The sequence below is a fragment of the Nelumbo nucifera genome, chromosome 7, assembly GCF_055504915.1.
Source record: "Nelumbo nucifera cultivar China Antique chromosome 7, China Antique-T2T, whole genome shotgun sequence".
Lineage (NCBI taxonomy): Eukaryota > Viridiplantae > Streptophyta > Magnoliopsida > Proteales > Nelumbonaceae > Nelumbo > Nelumbo nucifera.
Genome location: NC_142655.1, coordinates 52,246,744 through 52,261,411, shown reverse-complemented (window position 1 = coordinate 52,261,411; position 14,668 = coordinate 52,246,744). Strand labels below are relative to the sequence as shown.

At 36.2% G+C, this 14,668-nt stretch overlaps 1 protein-coding gene across 7 annotated transcripts; it reads right to left on the bottom strand.

Annotated features, from left to right (window-relative positions):
• Positions 1–7,650: 7,650 nt before the first annotated feature.
• LOC104610967 (putative CRM domain-containing protein At3g25440, chloroplastic) lies at positions 7,651–14,207 on the bottom strand. 7 transcript variants are annotated; one of them, XM_010277839.3, is made up of 6 exons: positions 13,537–14,207; positions 13,220–13,439; positions 12,343–12,563; positions 10,768–11,083; positions 8,937–9,344; positions 7,651–8,490 (listed from the first exon to the last, which is right to left on the bottom strand). In XM_010277839.3, exons 3-6 carry the CDS (start codon positions 12,552–12,554, stop codon positions 7,942–7,944), a joined length of 1,485 nt encoding a protein of 494 aa, XP_010276141.1. In that variant the 5' UTR covers positions 12,555–12,563; positions 13,220–13,439; positions 13,537–14,207; the 3' UTR covers positions 7,651–7,941. The 7 variants fall into 7 exon arrangements, with proteins under 7 accessions (XP_010276141.1, XP_088748185.1, XP_010276140.1 ...); XM_088892059.1 differs by having other exon boundaries at positions 10,768–11,061; positions 13,537–14,205; XM_010277838.3 differs by lacking the exon at positions 13,220–13,439.
• Between the last annotated feature and the right edge of the window lie 461 nt (positions 14,208–14,668).

Genomic DNA, 14,668 nt, shown 5'->3' with positions numbered 1-14,668 from the left:
GTGTTTTCTTTCTTTTCTCTTTCTTTTTTTTCCTTTTCTTGAGGTTCTTTGTTGCTCTTGGAAGATAAGCGTATTTGTTTTCCTATTGTAAATCTTCTATTGATGAATTAATGAAAGTGTTATTGACAAAAAAATATATATATCAGATATGAACGAACTTTATCAAGTGCAAAGATTACCGCTAGCAGCTCCTTTTCTGTGGTGATGTAATTGAATTGGAGTCCACTCAAGGTTCTGCTAGCATAGTAAATTGGCTGAAAATGTTTGTTCACTCTGTCCCAAAACAACTCTTACAGCAGAATCACTCGCATCACACATTAATTCAAATGGGAGTGTCCAATCTGGTGCTACCATGATAGGTGCATGGATCAATGTCTTTCAAGGTGTTGAAAGCACAAAGGCATTCAGTTGAAAATTCAAAAGGTACTTCTATCTGAAGCAATGTAGATAGTGGCTTGGCAATTTTTGAGAAATCCTTAATGAACCTCCTATAGAATCCGACATGCCCTAAGAAACTTCTTACGGAACGGACATATGATGGGGGTGGCAATTTTTCAATTGCCTCCACCTTGGCCTTGTTGATTTCTATACCTTTTTGAGAAATCTTGTGTCCAAACACTATGCCTTCTTGCACCATAAAATGACACTTTTCCAATTCAACACAAGTTGTGTTTCTTCGCATCTCTTAAGCACCTGTTCCAGAAGCATGCATCAAACGAAGAACCAAAAACTAAAAAATCATCCATAAAGATCTTGATAAATTTTTCAACCATATCAGAAAATATAAACATCATACATCGTTGAAAGGTTACTGGGGCATTGCAAAACCTAAAGGGCATCCTTCGGTATGCAAAAGTACCATACGGGCAAGTAAAAGTGGTATTTTCTTGGTCTTCTAGTGCAATTAGGATCTGGTTATTCTCCGAATATCCATCCAAGAAACAATAATACTCATGCCCGGCTAGCCTCTCTAACATTTGGTCCATAAATGGGAGAGGGAAATGGTCCTTCCGAGTGGCTTCATTTAACCTTCTAGTCAATACATACACATTATCCGGTGACAGTTCTAGTCAGGATGAGTTCATTTTTCTCATTTGGAACAACAGTTCTATTCTTCTTTTCTACCTCGGGCAGCTCTTTTCCACTCCTTAAGGTAATAGCTTGTACCTGCTCTCGTGGATTCACTTCATTGTTGCTTAGAAGAGTTCCCGGCAATCTGGAAGAGATTAATTGTCTCGTGAATTCATTTGTGTTGCTTGGAAGAGTTCCCGACAGTTTGGAAGAGATTAATTGTGTCTCCTAGATTCATTTCAGTATTGCTTGCAAGAATTCCCGACAGTCTAGAAGAGATTAATTGTGCCAATTGCCCCACTTGGTTTTCTAGGTTCTTGATTGAGGCTTCCTAGTTATGGAACCTGGTTTCCACACTTACTATAAATTTTGTCATTAGCTCCTCCAAATTGGACTTTGGTACGGGCTGATGATAAGTCTGGTGGAAAGGCTTGGAAGTATGCTGACTTGGCTAGGACTGGTTTGGATGTCCCCTCCATCCAGGGTGAAAGGTATGGTGACTCCGGTAACCTTATTGTCTTGACAAATTGTTGACATAGTCGACTTGTTCAGTAGATGGCCTGAACTGATTGCCAACTTGGCAGTCAATACTGATGTGGCCTCCCCCACACAATTCATAAGTAAGAGGTTGCACATGCATGGCAGCTATCTGCATTTCATCTATTTTCTAACTAAGTGCTCCTATTTGTGCAGATAGTGTCGTATAAGTATCAACATCATGCAGGCCATGTTGCTTCTTAGTTCGGGTTCTTTCAGAATGTCATTGATAGTTATTGACTGCCATTTCTTCAATGAGTGCATGGGCAACGTCAGGAGTCTTATTGTTATGGACATACAATTTATCTATAATTTATGAGGTCTTTGCATGGATTATTATGCCGATTTTATTTAATTTTGCCCTAATTTAGCTTAATGCTAAGAAAAGATTTTAGGGGTAATTAATCCAAGAAAAAGAAGGCAAAATGTGAGAAAAGAATGTCCAAAAATACCAAATTCAGCCAAGCCCGGTTATGGAAGCAAGAGAGCACACTTCGGCCCAAAAAATACAAGTTGATTCCTTGAAAAAACCCAAGGAAAAAAAGCCTAATAAAGAGTAAAATTCGGCCCAACAGAAGAAGCCCATTCTCAACCCAAAAGAGCAGCCTAGAGTATAGCTATCATGTGCTAAGAGAGAGACTAAGTACAGCCCAAAGAGCTAGGGGCGGCAACCCTTAGAAAGCTTTCGAGAGAGAACTCTATAAAGTTCAAGAATGGCTAGGCGCAAGGAGGAGAAGAAGAAGGGCTGAAGGAGTTCAAGTCAAACTAGCAAGAAGAGAAAGGTGAATTCGAAATTTGGGGTTTTTGATTCAGAGATTTATTGTAATAATTTCATTCTAGTTTCATTTTCCTTTAAATCGAATTCAGCTTCCTTATTGTAATTTTTTTTTCTTTCTCCCTCTTCCATTATTTCTTGATGTAATTAAGTTTGTAAAATTTCAAATCAACAATCAATTTCTTTTTGATTCATTCGAATATGTGTCAATTGTTCTTGAAGTTTCTTGAATAGGGGTTAATTGTAGATCAATCCGGCCAATTAAACTTTCAAAACTCAGATCTGAATTCTCAGATTTGAGATTGCAAAATCTGAATTGCTTGAAAGATAATTCAGATCTGCAAATTTTCAGATTGGCCGAATTGATCTAAACTTGGAATTCTTAGAGTGCTTGAGAAAGACTCTAAGAATTCAAATCTACTATTCAAGAACTGAATTGGATGAAAGGTTAGAGATAACATACACAATTCAGTTGGTGATCAATTCAGATTTGAATTGATACCTTAGAAGTGTTTGAAGAAATGTATGCATGTGATTAGATTCTTGATAGAGATATGGGGATCATCACTCATGCATAGGATGAACATGCACTTGAAAGAAACTGTTCATGACCTTGGGGTTTCACCAAACCAAGGCTCAATCACAATCTATTTGAATGATTCAATTTGATTGATTGCTGAATTCTGATATTAACATTAACTGCTTACTCTTCTAACCTGAATTGAAAACAATTGAACCAATAATTTAGATGGATTTTAGTTTAGGATTTTTAGATTTTGAATAAAATGTTGATTTGTTGTTGATCAGATAAGAATTGACCAATTTAGTATTAGTAATTGTTTCCTAAATCCTTGTGGGAACGATACTTCACTCATTACTTTATTACTTGAACGATTAGTGCACCTGTTAATGCCACGATGATCCGATCAAGGGGGTTCTTTCAGATAAGTTTTTTAGCTCTAGAATAATATTCAATCTTGGACAAAGATTTTGGGACTCCCCTCATGTGTGTTACTAGAGGATGTGGATGGTAGCATATTGGAGCCTATGTCAACCTTGGAGCTTTCTATCTTGCTGGGGTTCCAATTAACCTAAATTATATATATTTGATTAGAAGGTAGACTCTAATAGTCCATAAGCTACAATTAGAAGGGCGGTAACTCATTACTATTATGACTAAGCTACCTTCTATAATGGCTGAACTCAAAATACACCACAATCTTAATCAATTTCCCTATCATTTCGAATTCCCCTGTAGTCCCAATTTTGTTCATTCATCAATATCATTCTTTAATTTAGCTTAGGAAATAGGTTTTTAACCATTTGAAGAAAGCATCCTATGTCCCAAGTTTGGATTTTCTGGTGTGTGGTCTCTGTGGTCTTTTGCCAGAATCCACAGACCACCTGTGTATCCACTGTCCTATCTCCACTAGAGTGTGGGACCACTTCCTCAGGGCTATTGGATTTTACTGGGTTATGACAAAATCAGTCAAAGACCTGTTCAGTTGGGAAGAAAGAAGGTGGTTGTAATAGGTCAAGAATGCAGAACTTTGGGAGTTCTCCTAACTGAAAGATCATGCCAAAAAGAGATTATATACTCAGTTACTATTGACTCACTTGGAAATTAATTTGGTGGGTTCCTATTCATTAGGCTTTAGATGGGCAAAGTACATATAGAAAGGCAAACAAGGCTGCTGAGGATTAATCAAGTTCAGCAATTTGTAAACACAATGTCCCTCCTTCCATGTAAGCTTTGCACTGATTTTTGTGCTTCCTCTGTGTTGTACTATCTACTAACTAAAGTAGTTATTTGATGACTAGTGCCCAATTCTAATGTATGCATTTTCACCATTAATATCAATCACATATTTTCTCACATTAAAACTCACTACTCATAGTAAAGAAACAATTTGATAAGATACATGAGAGATCATTCTTGAAAATTTGTGTATAAGAAAAGTTGAAAAATGGATAGTCCCAACTTCAAAATGAAAAATCTAGTGGAAGCTCTTTGAGAAAGATTCATTCTTGCAGAAGATTAATTCCCACATTAAAACTCACTAATACAAAAGTTAATTTGTATTCGCTTCATTTTTGAAAATCAATCTCCTAACCATGCTGATTTCATTCTAAATAAAAAATCATCACATTAATTAATCAGTTAATATCAATCACATATTTTCTCACATTAAAACTCACTAATCATAGTAAAGAAACAATTTGGTAAGATGCATGAGAAATCATTCTTGAAAATTTTTGTATAGGAAAAGTTGAAAATTGTTGTTTCCCAACTTCAAAATGAAAAATCTAGTGGAAGCTCTTTGAGAAAGATTCATTCTTGTAGGAAAGTTGAATAAGAAAAACAAGTTACTCACACAAAGGAGAAGAAAATCAAGAAGGGAAATTAAATAAGTTATTGTGGAATTATTAAGAACCTTATAGTAGGATTTAATTTTGGAGAAGCATTATATGTCTTTGTGTTTGTCTTAACTCCTCACACACAATAAACACAGACACACATGCACACAGAAAGAGTTCCAAAACAGTTCGAGAAAGAGAGAGACCTGCATTTTCCAGAACAATTCTAGACCAATTTGTAAATGTATAAATTGCTAGAATAATGGCTCTGGCAGGACCAATCCACCAAAAGAATTTGTCACCAAGAACAGTAGCAATTAAGCCTACTGCATTAGTAGGCTTGCAAGGCTACTGATGGCCATCATCAGGCTACAAATAACTAGAAGCCTCACATTGGAAACAACATCCTATCATCAGAGAGAGCTTGCAAGGCTTGCAAAAAGTTGGTGAGCATGAGCCAACCAGCATTGACAGGGACCCCGCCTACAGTTTTATGTCCTTTTTTCTATAGTAAAATTAAAACCTATTTAAGAAAATCTGTATAAGTTGTATATGACTATGTTCCCATGCAAGCAACAGAAGCAAACAAAAGAAACAGAGAAGTAAAACATGGACCAGCCCTGTCATGCCCAAACTATGAAATCATACAAGTTCTGCTATACAGAAACCACATTCTAGTAATTTGATGGCAAACAAATACTTTAAGTGCAATTCTGTTTGTTCTAAGAGACAAAAAGGCACCGTTGCATTAATAGCTTTTTTACTCAAACTGAAAAATCCAACTGGGAAACAAACGACAGAAAACAAATACTTCAAGGACTCATGCAATAAAGCCTCTAGTGATATGACAAGGACTGGAAAGACAGGATTCTTCATTCACTGATTCACTGATTCATTTAATTTTTTATGGGAGGAGGCACTGTATAAACCTTAAAAAGAATATGTGAGAACCCCTTGTATTAGGATGGGTAGAACCTCTTACAAGGCTACAACCACCAATGGGTACAAAGGAGGAGCATGGCCCCAAGCTCTGCCCTTGGATACGTCCAAGAGTGATGGGAATCTAGACACTGTCGTTACCCATCAAGACAATCTACACAACAGTGTCTAGACCCTGTATATCATCCCTTTACAGCATACTGGATTGAAGTAATGTCTTAATTATATTAGCGATCTCAACTTTTGATTAATGGCCTCAAAAAGGGTTTTGTTCTAGACTCATCACTCATGGTAAAGTCTTTCAGCCTGAAAAAAATCCCCAAAGTGCTCAACTAAATTGTTATAAAAATTTGTTTTCCATATGGTCTTAGTTTAAGATACCTTGTACCAACTGTCACCCATCTATTTAACTACATCACTAAGGAGTGATGAAGTCCAATTTCTCGGACTAGTGAATCAATTGGTTCTGCTATATGTATTAAATTGATCTTTATAATCAAACTCTCTAAGATAATAAACTCCTTTTTTATCAATAATTAGTAGAAATTTTATTCTCAGAAATACATAGGTCAAAAGCACAATATTTATAACCGCTTTGGAAAATACAAATTCTACATGTCTACGGAGCTAGTCCGGAGCTAGTCCAGAGCTGCTCCCCCATTTCCCTGATAAGTCCAAAGCTGATCCATGGTATATCAGTTATTGATCTTCTTATTTAAGTTGATGCCACCACAGACCAACTCCTAGTCATATCATAAGTGGAAAAAGGTGCATATTCTCTTCATTGAATGAATAACTTTAATTTCAATTAGGGCAATTAGTAATTCTTACCTTATTTGCTATCACCAAAAATCTTAAATAATTTTTTGCTAGTAGAAATAAAAGTTCCATTTAATGAAATAGAGATTTGTAATCAGTAATCCATTGTTGTTGCATTATCCACTAATTTCAAAATGTGTGGCTTTCAGTAGCCTAATTAGCGGTTTAGATAAAAAGAAAGGAGAAAGAGGGTTCAAGTAAAGAGAAAAGGTTTACCCGGTCGTAGAAAATATGTGTTCAAACAAAGCCAAGTCTTTCAGACGCTAAGATCAAAACCCTAATTAATTCCAAAATGTAATAAGCTTTGTCACATAGAGATAAAAGAAACTAAAAAATTATCCACAATACAAACGCTCCAAACACTTCTAACTAGGCTGAGCAGATTCTTCCCACAATAGGGGTTTTACCACTGAAGATGCTTTAAATGCTTCAAAGGCTTCAAATGCTTTAGATACTCCAATCATTCAACAAACAGAGTTGAGTTCAACTAGGATATTATGGACAGAAATTAATAATGGAATCAACTTATATGCATGAATGATATAAGAAATGGATTGAAATTACTCTCACCTTAATTCCACGCTGCCGAATGATCCAAATACCAGGTTGAATGAACTTAATCTCAGCAAGATTATTTCCTTTTGTATAGCTGACTCCAACCTTATCAGGTGCTAAACTTTGGAATCCTGAGGAAAAGGGGATAGTATCAGTAGATCTCTCTAGGAAATGCAGAGAGAAGGAATAGAAGAGGGAAGGGGAAAAAATAGAAGAAATGGGGAAGAAAAGATAGAAAAGAGAGGGGGAAGAAAGAAAAGAACAAACCTGGTTTGCTTGTAGCGAGAAAATGAATAGTCATTCGTCGAGAGGATATTTGGCTTGTGCGCACAATGGTGTTTGAGCACCAAGCTAAATCAGTGACTACTTTTTTTAGTCCGCCAAAAATATATAGACAAAATTACAATTTGAGGCATTAAAAAGTGCCTTTAAAATAATCCATTAAATCTGCCTTCTTTAATATCTTATAGAGGCATTTTTTTCTGACCACCTAGGGCCAAGTGCCTCTAAACATACGAGTTCTACTAGTGTGTAAACCAATTTCACAAAGTAGAGATAACTAGGAAGTAGAAAATGAAGGCTTTTCATAGAGTGGATTAGTTAAAGCCGTTTCGCCGGTGCTAAATAAGCTCGTTGAAGAGCACAATCATCGGTTATACCATAAAAATACAAGGATAAATAGTTCCATAATACAATATAACGGCATTATGGAGTTTTAGAAATTATCCAACATTCAAAAATAAGAAAGTCAACCCCAAAAAGTTGAGAACTTGGGATAAGGCTTGTGTAATGGTAATGGTGATACATTGACCATAGAAAAAATAAAATTAATAAATAAGCTGATTTTCAAGATTATAACATTATCATTTCCTAGTTTAGCTGTTTGTCTATTTCCTCTTTTTTCTTAACAATGATCCTGCACGCAAGAATATCCTGTCAACCTCATCAAGGTCTGGCAATCCTTCATCCTTCCCCAATGAATCATCTTTCCTGGAGTTCAAAGAAATTTGACGCAGGTGATCCTCAAAATCCTCTGGTTCTCCATTGCTTTCTATCGGAAATTTATCAAATTCATCCAAGTATAGAGAACGTTCTGCCTCCTCATCCGCCTGTTCGTCCGAATCAGTCTCAAAAATATCTGACAAAGCTTCAGAATCTGACATTTTATCAGATTCCATCGAGGAATCATCCTCAGAGAAGTCATCATTTCCATCCAGTAATTCTCTCAATTTATCTGAACTCTCTGGCTGCCAGTCTGAAGTGGGTTCATGGTTATTTTTGTCAATCACGGTCCCAATGCTTTCATTTACAACATCAGTTCCATTCTCATGATTCATTCTGGCCTTTACTTGAAGTAACTCCAGGTCTTGTTGAAGCCTTGGAATGAACTTTCGAACCGCACGGAGACCATCTCTATATTTGGACTTGTCCAAAGCCTGCAGATTGTAGGACAACAAAAGCATTAGACCAAAATAATCAGTGATGGAACTAAGATCACCAGAAATCCATGCTTACCATCAATAAGACATTTAGTTTTCCACTCCATGGTTCAAATAAACTTAGAGAAGATTTTGGTGGAAGTAGAACTACTCCACCATTCACATTTACCTCTTACAATTATACATATCATCCAATGCATATCTAAGCACTCAAATTTCTAACAAAGGACGTGTCATCATAGAATGGAATGGTAAAATTGATTCATAACCAAATAGTTGGGACAAGACTTTGTCGAGTTTAGTAAAATTTGATGCATAATCTGAAATACTTTTAACTTCAAGTAATTTATATCTAATAATGCATTCAAACTCTTCAAAGAACATGTAATCCATTAATTTAAATTGCAGACTTGCAGCCTAACTAGTAAGGATGAAATTAGTACCTTCTTCCGAGAGAGAGTGATCCTAGGTGACATTATCTCTGTTGGTGGTTGTGAGTAGTTCTTCCCTCTATACATGATTATTGTGTTCTCTTCATGTATGTCAAGCACAATTCCTCCACTTAATCTTGCCAGCTCAGCTGCAATCTCTTTCACCTCCTCTGGTGTAAATGTCTTCACTATCACTTTCAGAGTCTGGTGCTTTTTCCAATGTAAATGCATGTTAAGGATTACACCTTGGAAGATTCCACGCCTTCCAATGGGTACATAATTCTTGCATTTAAGACCCATCTTTAAGAAATAGAAGTGTTCCTCTGGTGTTAATATTTCTGGATCATGGGTTGCTTCCGATGACTCCTGGGGTTCGATCTTTTTTAGAGCTTCCATGAGTCTAGCCTCTTTCTTTTGAGCCTAGTACCATTACCCCAGTCAAAAGATCATATAGATGTTACAAAAAAAGCAATATCATAAGAAATTATTACTCGACTTGTAAGTAAATATTAAACACTGCTGATAAACATTTTAGATGGGAAAGTTATGCCTATAGAAGTATGTCTTCCTTTTTTACCTCTGAAGAACACCTTGCAGATGCACTCATAATTCACCAAGGGAGTTTTGAGAGGTGTTTTTACTTTTTAGTAGTTGTATTCATTTGTTATTGGCAACAGGGGTATAATTATATATTTTTCTACACTTTTCAGCATTACAAATAAATAGAAAAGGACTGCACATGCACCAAAAGTTGGTTCTTCTGTCTCCATTTTTCTTCCTTCTCTCTTTTTATCTCATTCTATTTTCCCTTATTCAATCATTGAACTTCTGTTTTAGTCCCTGCTTTTATCTATGGACTTTTCAAGTACAGACCATGTTGGACTGTAAATTCAAGTGGCGATTAATAATGCTCACAATAAAAGACAATAATATCCATTAAGACCTTAATTACATGACATAATTGAAAAGTATAATATCCCTAAATACTCAATAAGAGTGACTGTTGGCAGGTTTACAAGTGTGTAATAGAGAGTCGGATAATTCTTTTATTACTGTTTCTTTATGCATTGGCAGATGGGAATTCAGGGATATATTTGTAATGTGCTCCATGGTTGCCATTCTCCCTCAATTCTATTTTCTATTCTTCCTTAATCTATCTCTTTTCTGCTAGTTTTCCTCTTTTTTTCTGAATCCATAAACCTATATGATTTATAGATTATTAATTCTAGTGTGTAAGACAAGTAGTTAAAATATGATCCTCACCACAAGAACTAGTTGATGTCCAATTGTATGATTTCTTGAATGGGGCCTGGGCTCCATCTGATATGAGGACTTCCAAGGAATGGGGCTTTTACACCTGTGCGCCAATCATAACCAGACATGGACACAGATACTGACACATACAAACATGCAATTCTCCAAGTTGGCATGTCTTAAACTGACAGAAACAGATATAGGTATGGAAATCCCATTTAATATGCTTGTATCATGCTTTTTCTATCTGGTTTTTAAAGCTAAATGTCATTTCTCAAGACTAATATCTTGAAAAAATAAATTAAATACCTAACATTTACAGATTTTTATAGTATAATTTGTTAATTTACACTTTATATATTTTAAAAGTATTAATGCTACAGAGTACATCTAAAACTGTTTATATAGTATCCAGTGTCATGTCTGATATGGTATGCTAAGCATGAACAGGTATCTTCGGGGTATCATAGCTGTGTATGCCACATCAATCCTGCCATTGATAGGATGTAACTTCTATAACCTACCCAACTGGTACTTTAGATTTCCTCTTTATACAAATTATGAAAAGACTTATGGACTGAAATCTCACCTTTCCTAATTTATACAGAATCTTTTCTTCTACTGTCATCCGTTCATACTCTTTCTTTTTCTTCCATCTGAAGTATTTGAGCCATCTTACAACTGCTCTTTTTCCCTTCAGCTTTTTCCTCTTCACTTTTGCATTACTATTACCATCAACAATTGCCCCAGCTTCGCAATGCTCTTTAGGCCCTACAACTTCTTTATCCATGTTCAGCTTACCTGAATGAATGCAACGATGTCCAACACAGGAAAATCTTCTGTTCTCATAGGATGACCAAAGACCATGGTTTTGATAGAAGACCTTGCATAAAACATCATTCAAACTATTGCAACATGAGATTCTCTTTGTTTCTGTACATTAATTTTGAAAAATAAAACTAAAATAATAAAAAAAGAAAAGAAGAATTCCAAAAACATATAAATAAACTTTTCAAACCCAAATCTTATTATAACTAAAAGAGGATGAGAATTTGAAACTTGGAGCAAAACAGAGATATAAAAGTTTATCAAAATTAAACAAATTTAATAAAGAGGAATGCACATCACATGCACACATGCATCTTCATCAGTTGATCAAGAATATTATCATTAATTTCAACAATTAGTAAGCCACGTCAGATCCATGTGGAATCCACACAATATTCCAAAACAACTGCCCAAGATGCATGCACAGATGGTATTCTCAATGGTTAGGCACAATATTAGCATTCCCCATTAGGCAGATCTAATAGGAACTCATTAGAATAGATGTCTTCAAAAATAGAAGAAATAACACAAACAAATGAACTTAGCTGATTGAAAGAGCAAAGAGAACTAGGAAAAAATTACCTACTTCTGAAGAAAATGCATACAAGAGGAAGATATGAAGCATGAGTTGTTTTCATTGGGAGCATGTGGAGTATGGAATGGGTGTCATTTCACTGAATGATGGCAATTATCTTTTTTTTTTTTTTGAGAGAAAGGTAACTGATGATGACAATTCCAGCAATCGTCTTGCTGTATGCAATCCTTTTGGTGTTTTCTTGTGGTTGGTGAGGCTGTTTTGGTTTGCATTGGTTATAGGCAGTGAAATGCTGATCTAAGGGGGTTTGGATGGGTCTTTTTGTTCTTTCAAAATGGTTTGTTAGGATTAGGCAGGTAGTGAGCACATATCCCCTGTAATTATGCCATGTGTAATCTACAAGTTGGCAAGGAGTCTATCGTTAGAGGCATACAACCAATGCTTCAGCCCACGAATTCGTGTAGCATGGACCAAAATACAAAAATACATAATGGGCATAGGAGGAAATCCACGTAATAAGCAGATCAGTCCAGACTACCTCAAACAGTACAGTTTAAATCAAATAGATATCTTGTTGTTCAAAATTCGCAATAAACTGTAAGAAGGATTTTGGTTGACAGCTTCAAGAAGAAATTACATGTGAAAGTTTATAGTTAGAGAGCGATTCTGTAACAACAATTAAAAAGGAAACACGATGTGTCATGGCATAAAAGATCTTCGTAGCAATAATGTGAATATCTAGAAACCCAGTTCGGAGTTCAGACCACCAGGCACCAAAATAAGAGAGAGAGAGAGACATACCTCCCAATAACTTTTGCTGGGGCTTGAACATAGGTCTCGGCCATCACTTCAGGAGTAGGTTTGGAATCATTGGGCAACTCCATGGTGATAAGCCAATGATTGTAATAGCAACCCTCGAATATAGTCATGTCTGGACGAGAGAGACGACGGTGGCTGAAAAGAGACGATGAGAGGAATAATGATCCACGAAGCCGGAGGGACAATAGAGCCATAGCTAGTTCCTGGATGAGAGATGTAGAGTTTACTGGGGTTTTAGAAACCAAATGATGCCTGCGGCTCAAGAAAGTAATTTGCCATTTGAAGGCTGGAGTATGGATTGATAAGTGACGGTCTAACTGTCGAAAAACCGGTTCACTTGCCATTTGAGCTAGAAAATGGAGGTGATGATTTTTAAAATGTTTTGTTTTAATAGTAACTCCAAAACCCAATTTACATAAGACTTGGATGAGAAAAAAAAAAAGTGCTAGGCTTCCTGAATCCAAAAGTGGGGCCCATATGGAATTTGAAACAGGGGCAATCACAAATACAAATAAGTATTCAATAACCCAAAACAAATTAAAATAAAAAAAAATAAGCATCCGAGGAGAATTCACCCTGATTATATTTTTATTTATTTTATTTTTTTATCCCCTTTCTTCTCTAGTGGATGGAGGGTCGAATCTTCGATTCTGCTATTGATTTTATTCTCCTTTTTTATTTACTTATTTTACTTCTTGAGCAAAATCTTATTGACCGGGGAGCTATCTTTTCCAAATCTAATTTTGTTGGATAACAAATCAAAATAACTATCCCTGGTCCGAGAGTTTGAACCAAACAAACTTTTAATAAAACAATACATTAAATTAATCACCCATAAACAGAGCATGGCGGACTTTACCTTCAGATCGATCTCAAATCACGGCAATTGCAATGATCAACATGAGCGATAGAGCCATTATCATCAACATCACCAAATAAAAAAGAAAAATGAACAACTAAAATAAATCCATTCGAAACCCTTAGGCGGTAATCCTGCTATCGTCCCTAAAACCCGGTTACAGAGGTTGCATTGTCCACTCCGGCACAAGGTAAAACTCACGGAAAAGGGCTCAGCGGAACTTCACCGTCATTCCCAATAACCGGCAGTCAGATAAAAAAGAAAAGAAAGATACCCGAAAATTAATAAGGGGATATACTGGTGAGAACGAAACTTACTGGAGTCGTATGTTGGCCTGAAGTTGACTGCCGCTGGTTCTCTAGATCAAAGGCGATGAACAGTAAAAAATGGCGATTAGAATGGTTCGGTGGAAGAAGAAGAGGAAAGAAGAAGGAAGAGAGAAGGAAGAGAGAAGGAGAGAGAATGGTCAGAGGTTTGGGAGGAGATCGCCGCCGCTCGCCGGTTTCTTTCGAACAGGGGAGATAAGAGAAGAGTTTAGGTTGAATTTAGGGCAAATTACAGAGACCCTATAACCGTGAGACGAAGACCCCTTCCGTTAGTCTTCCGTTGAAGTCTGCGGTTGTAATATTTTTTAATCCTCATATTATCCTTCTAATAACTATTTGGACAATTGGAAAAAAATACTGTCAATCTTCTCCAACATTACATACGCAGCGGCTGTAACCTCCTCTGCCTCAAATTCCTTCACGTTTCTCTTTCTCTCCCTCTCTCTATTTCCCTATCTCTCTTCTTCCTCTTCCCCTTTCTCTCCTCCCCTTTCTTTTTCCCGCTTTCCTCTATTTTCCGTTCCTCTCCACCAAACAAGAGTTGAAAATTAGAGGGGGATGCCGCAATATTGAATGAATGAATAAATGATCAATGATGATACATGAAGAGAGAGAGCCTATAGTGGCCTGCCCTCCTCCCTTTCCCTCTTCCCTAACTAGCGAGTGGAGAAAAAAAATGCAAACAAAATTCTCATTTTAAGAATTCCTTACGACTAGACTTGGCAAAAAGTTGACCCAACTCATGAACTTGACCCAACCCAACCCGAAAAAAACAGGGTTAGGGTCTCATATTTAGCTACCCGAACCCGCTGACCCGATTGTCAAGTCTAATTGGGATTATTTATGCATTGTTAGAAGTTTCCACTCTTTAATTTTTTTTCTATTTATTCTTTACTTTTTATTTTTTACTCTTTAAATTGTTAAATGTTCAAGTTTTTTATTTTTTTATTTGGAATTTTAAGGTTAATTCTTTTAATTTTGACATTTTTCATGTAATTTTTCTTTATTTTTTTAAATTTCAATTCTTTTTTGGGATGACCCGAATTGACCCATGGGTCACCCCTAACCTGAACATTTAGGGTTAGGGTCTAGCATTTGACAACCCAACCTGAAATTCAACCCG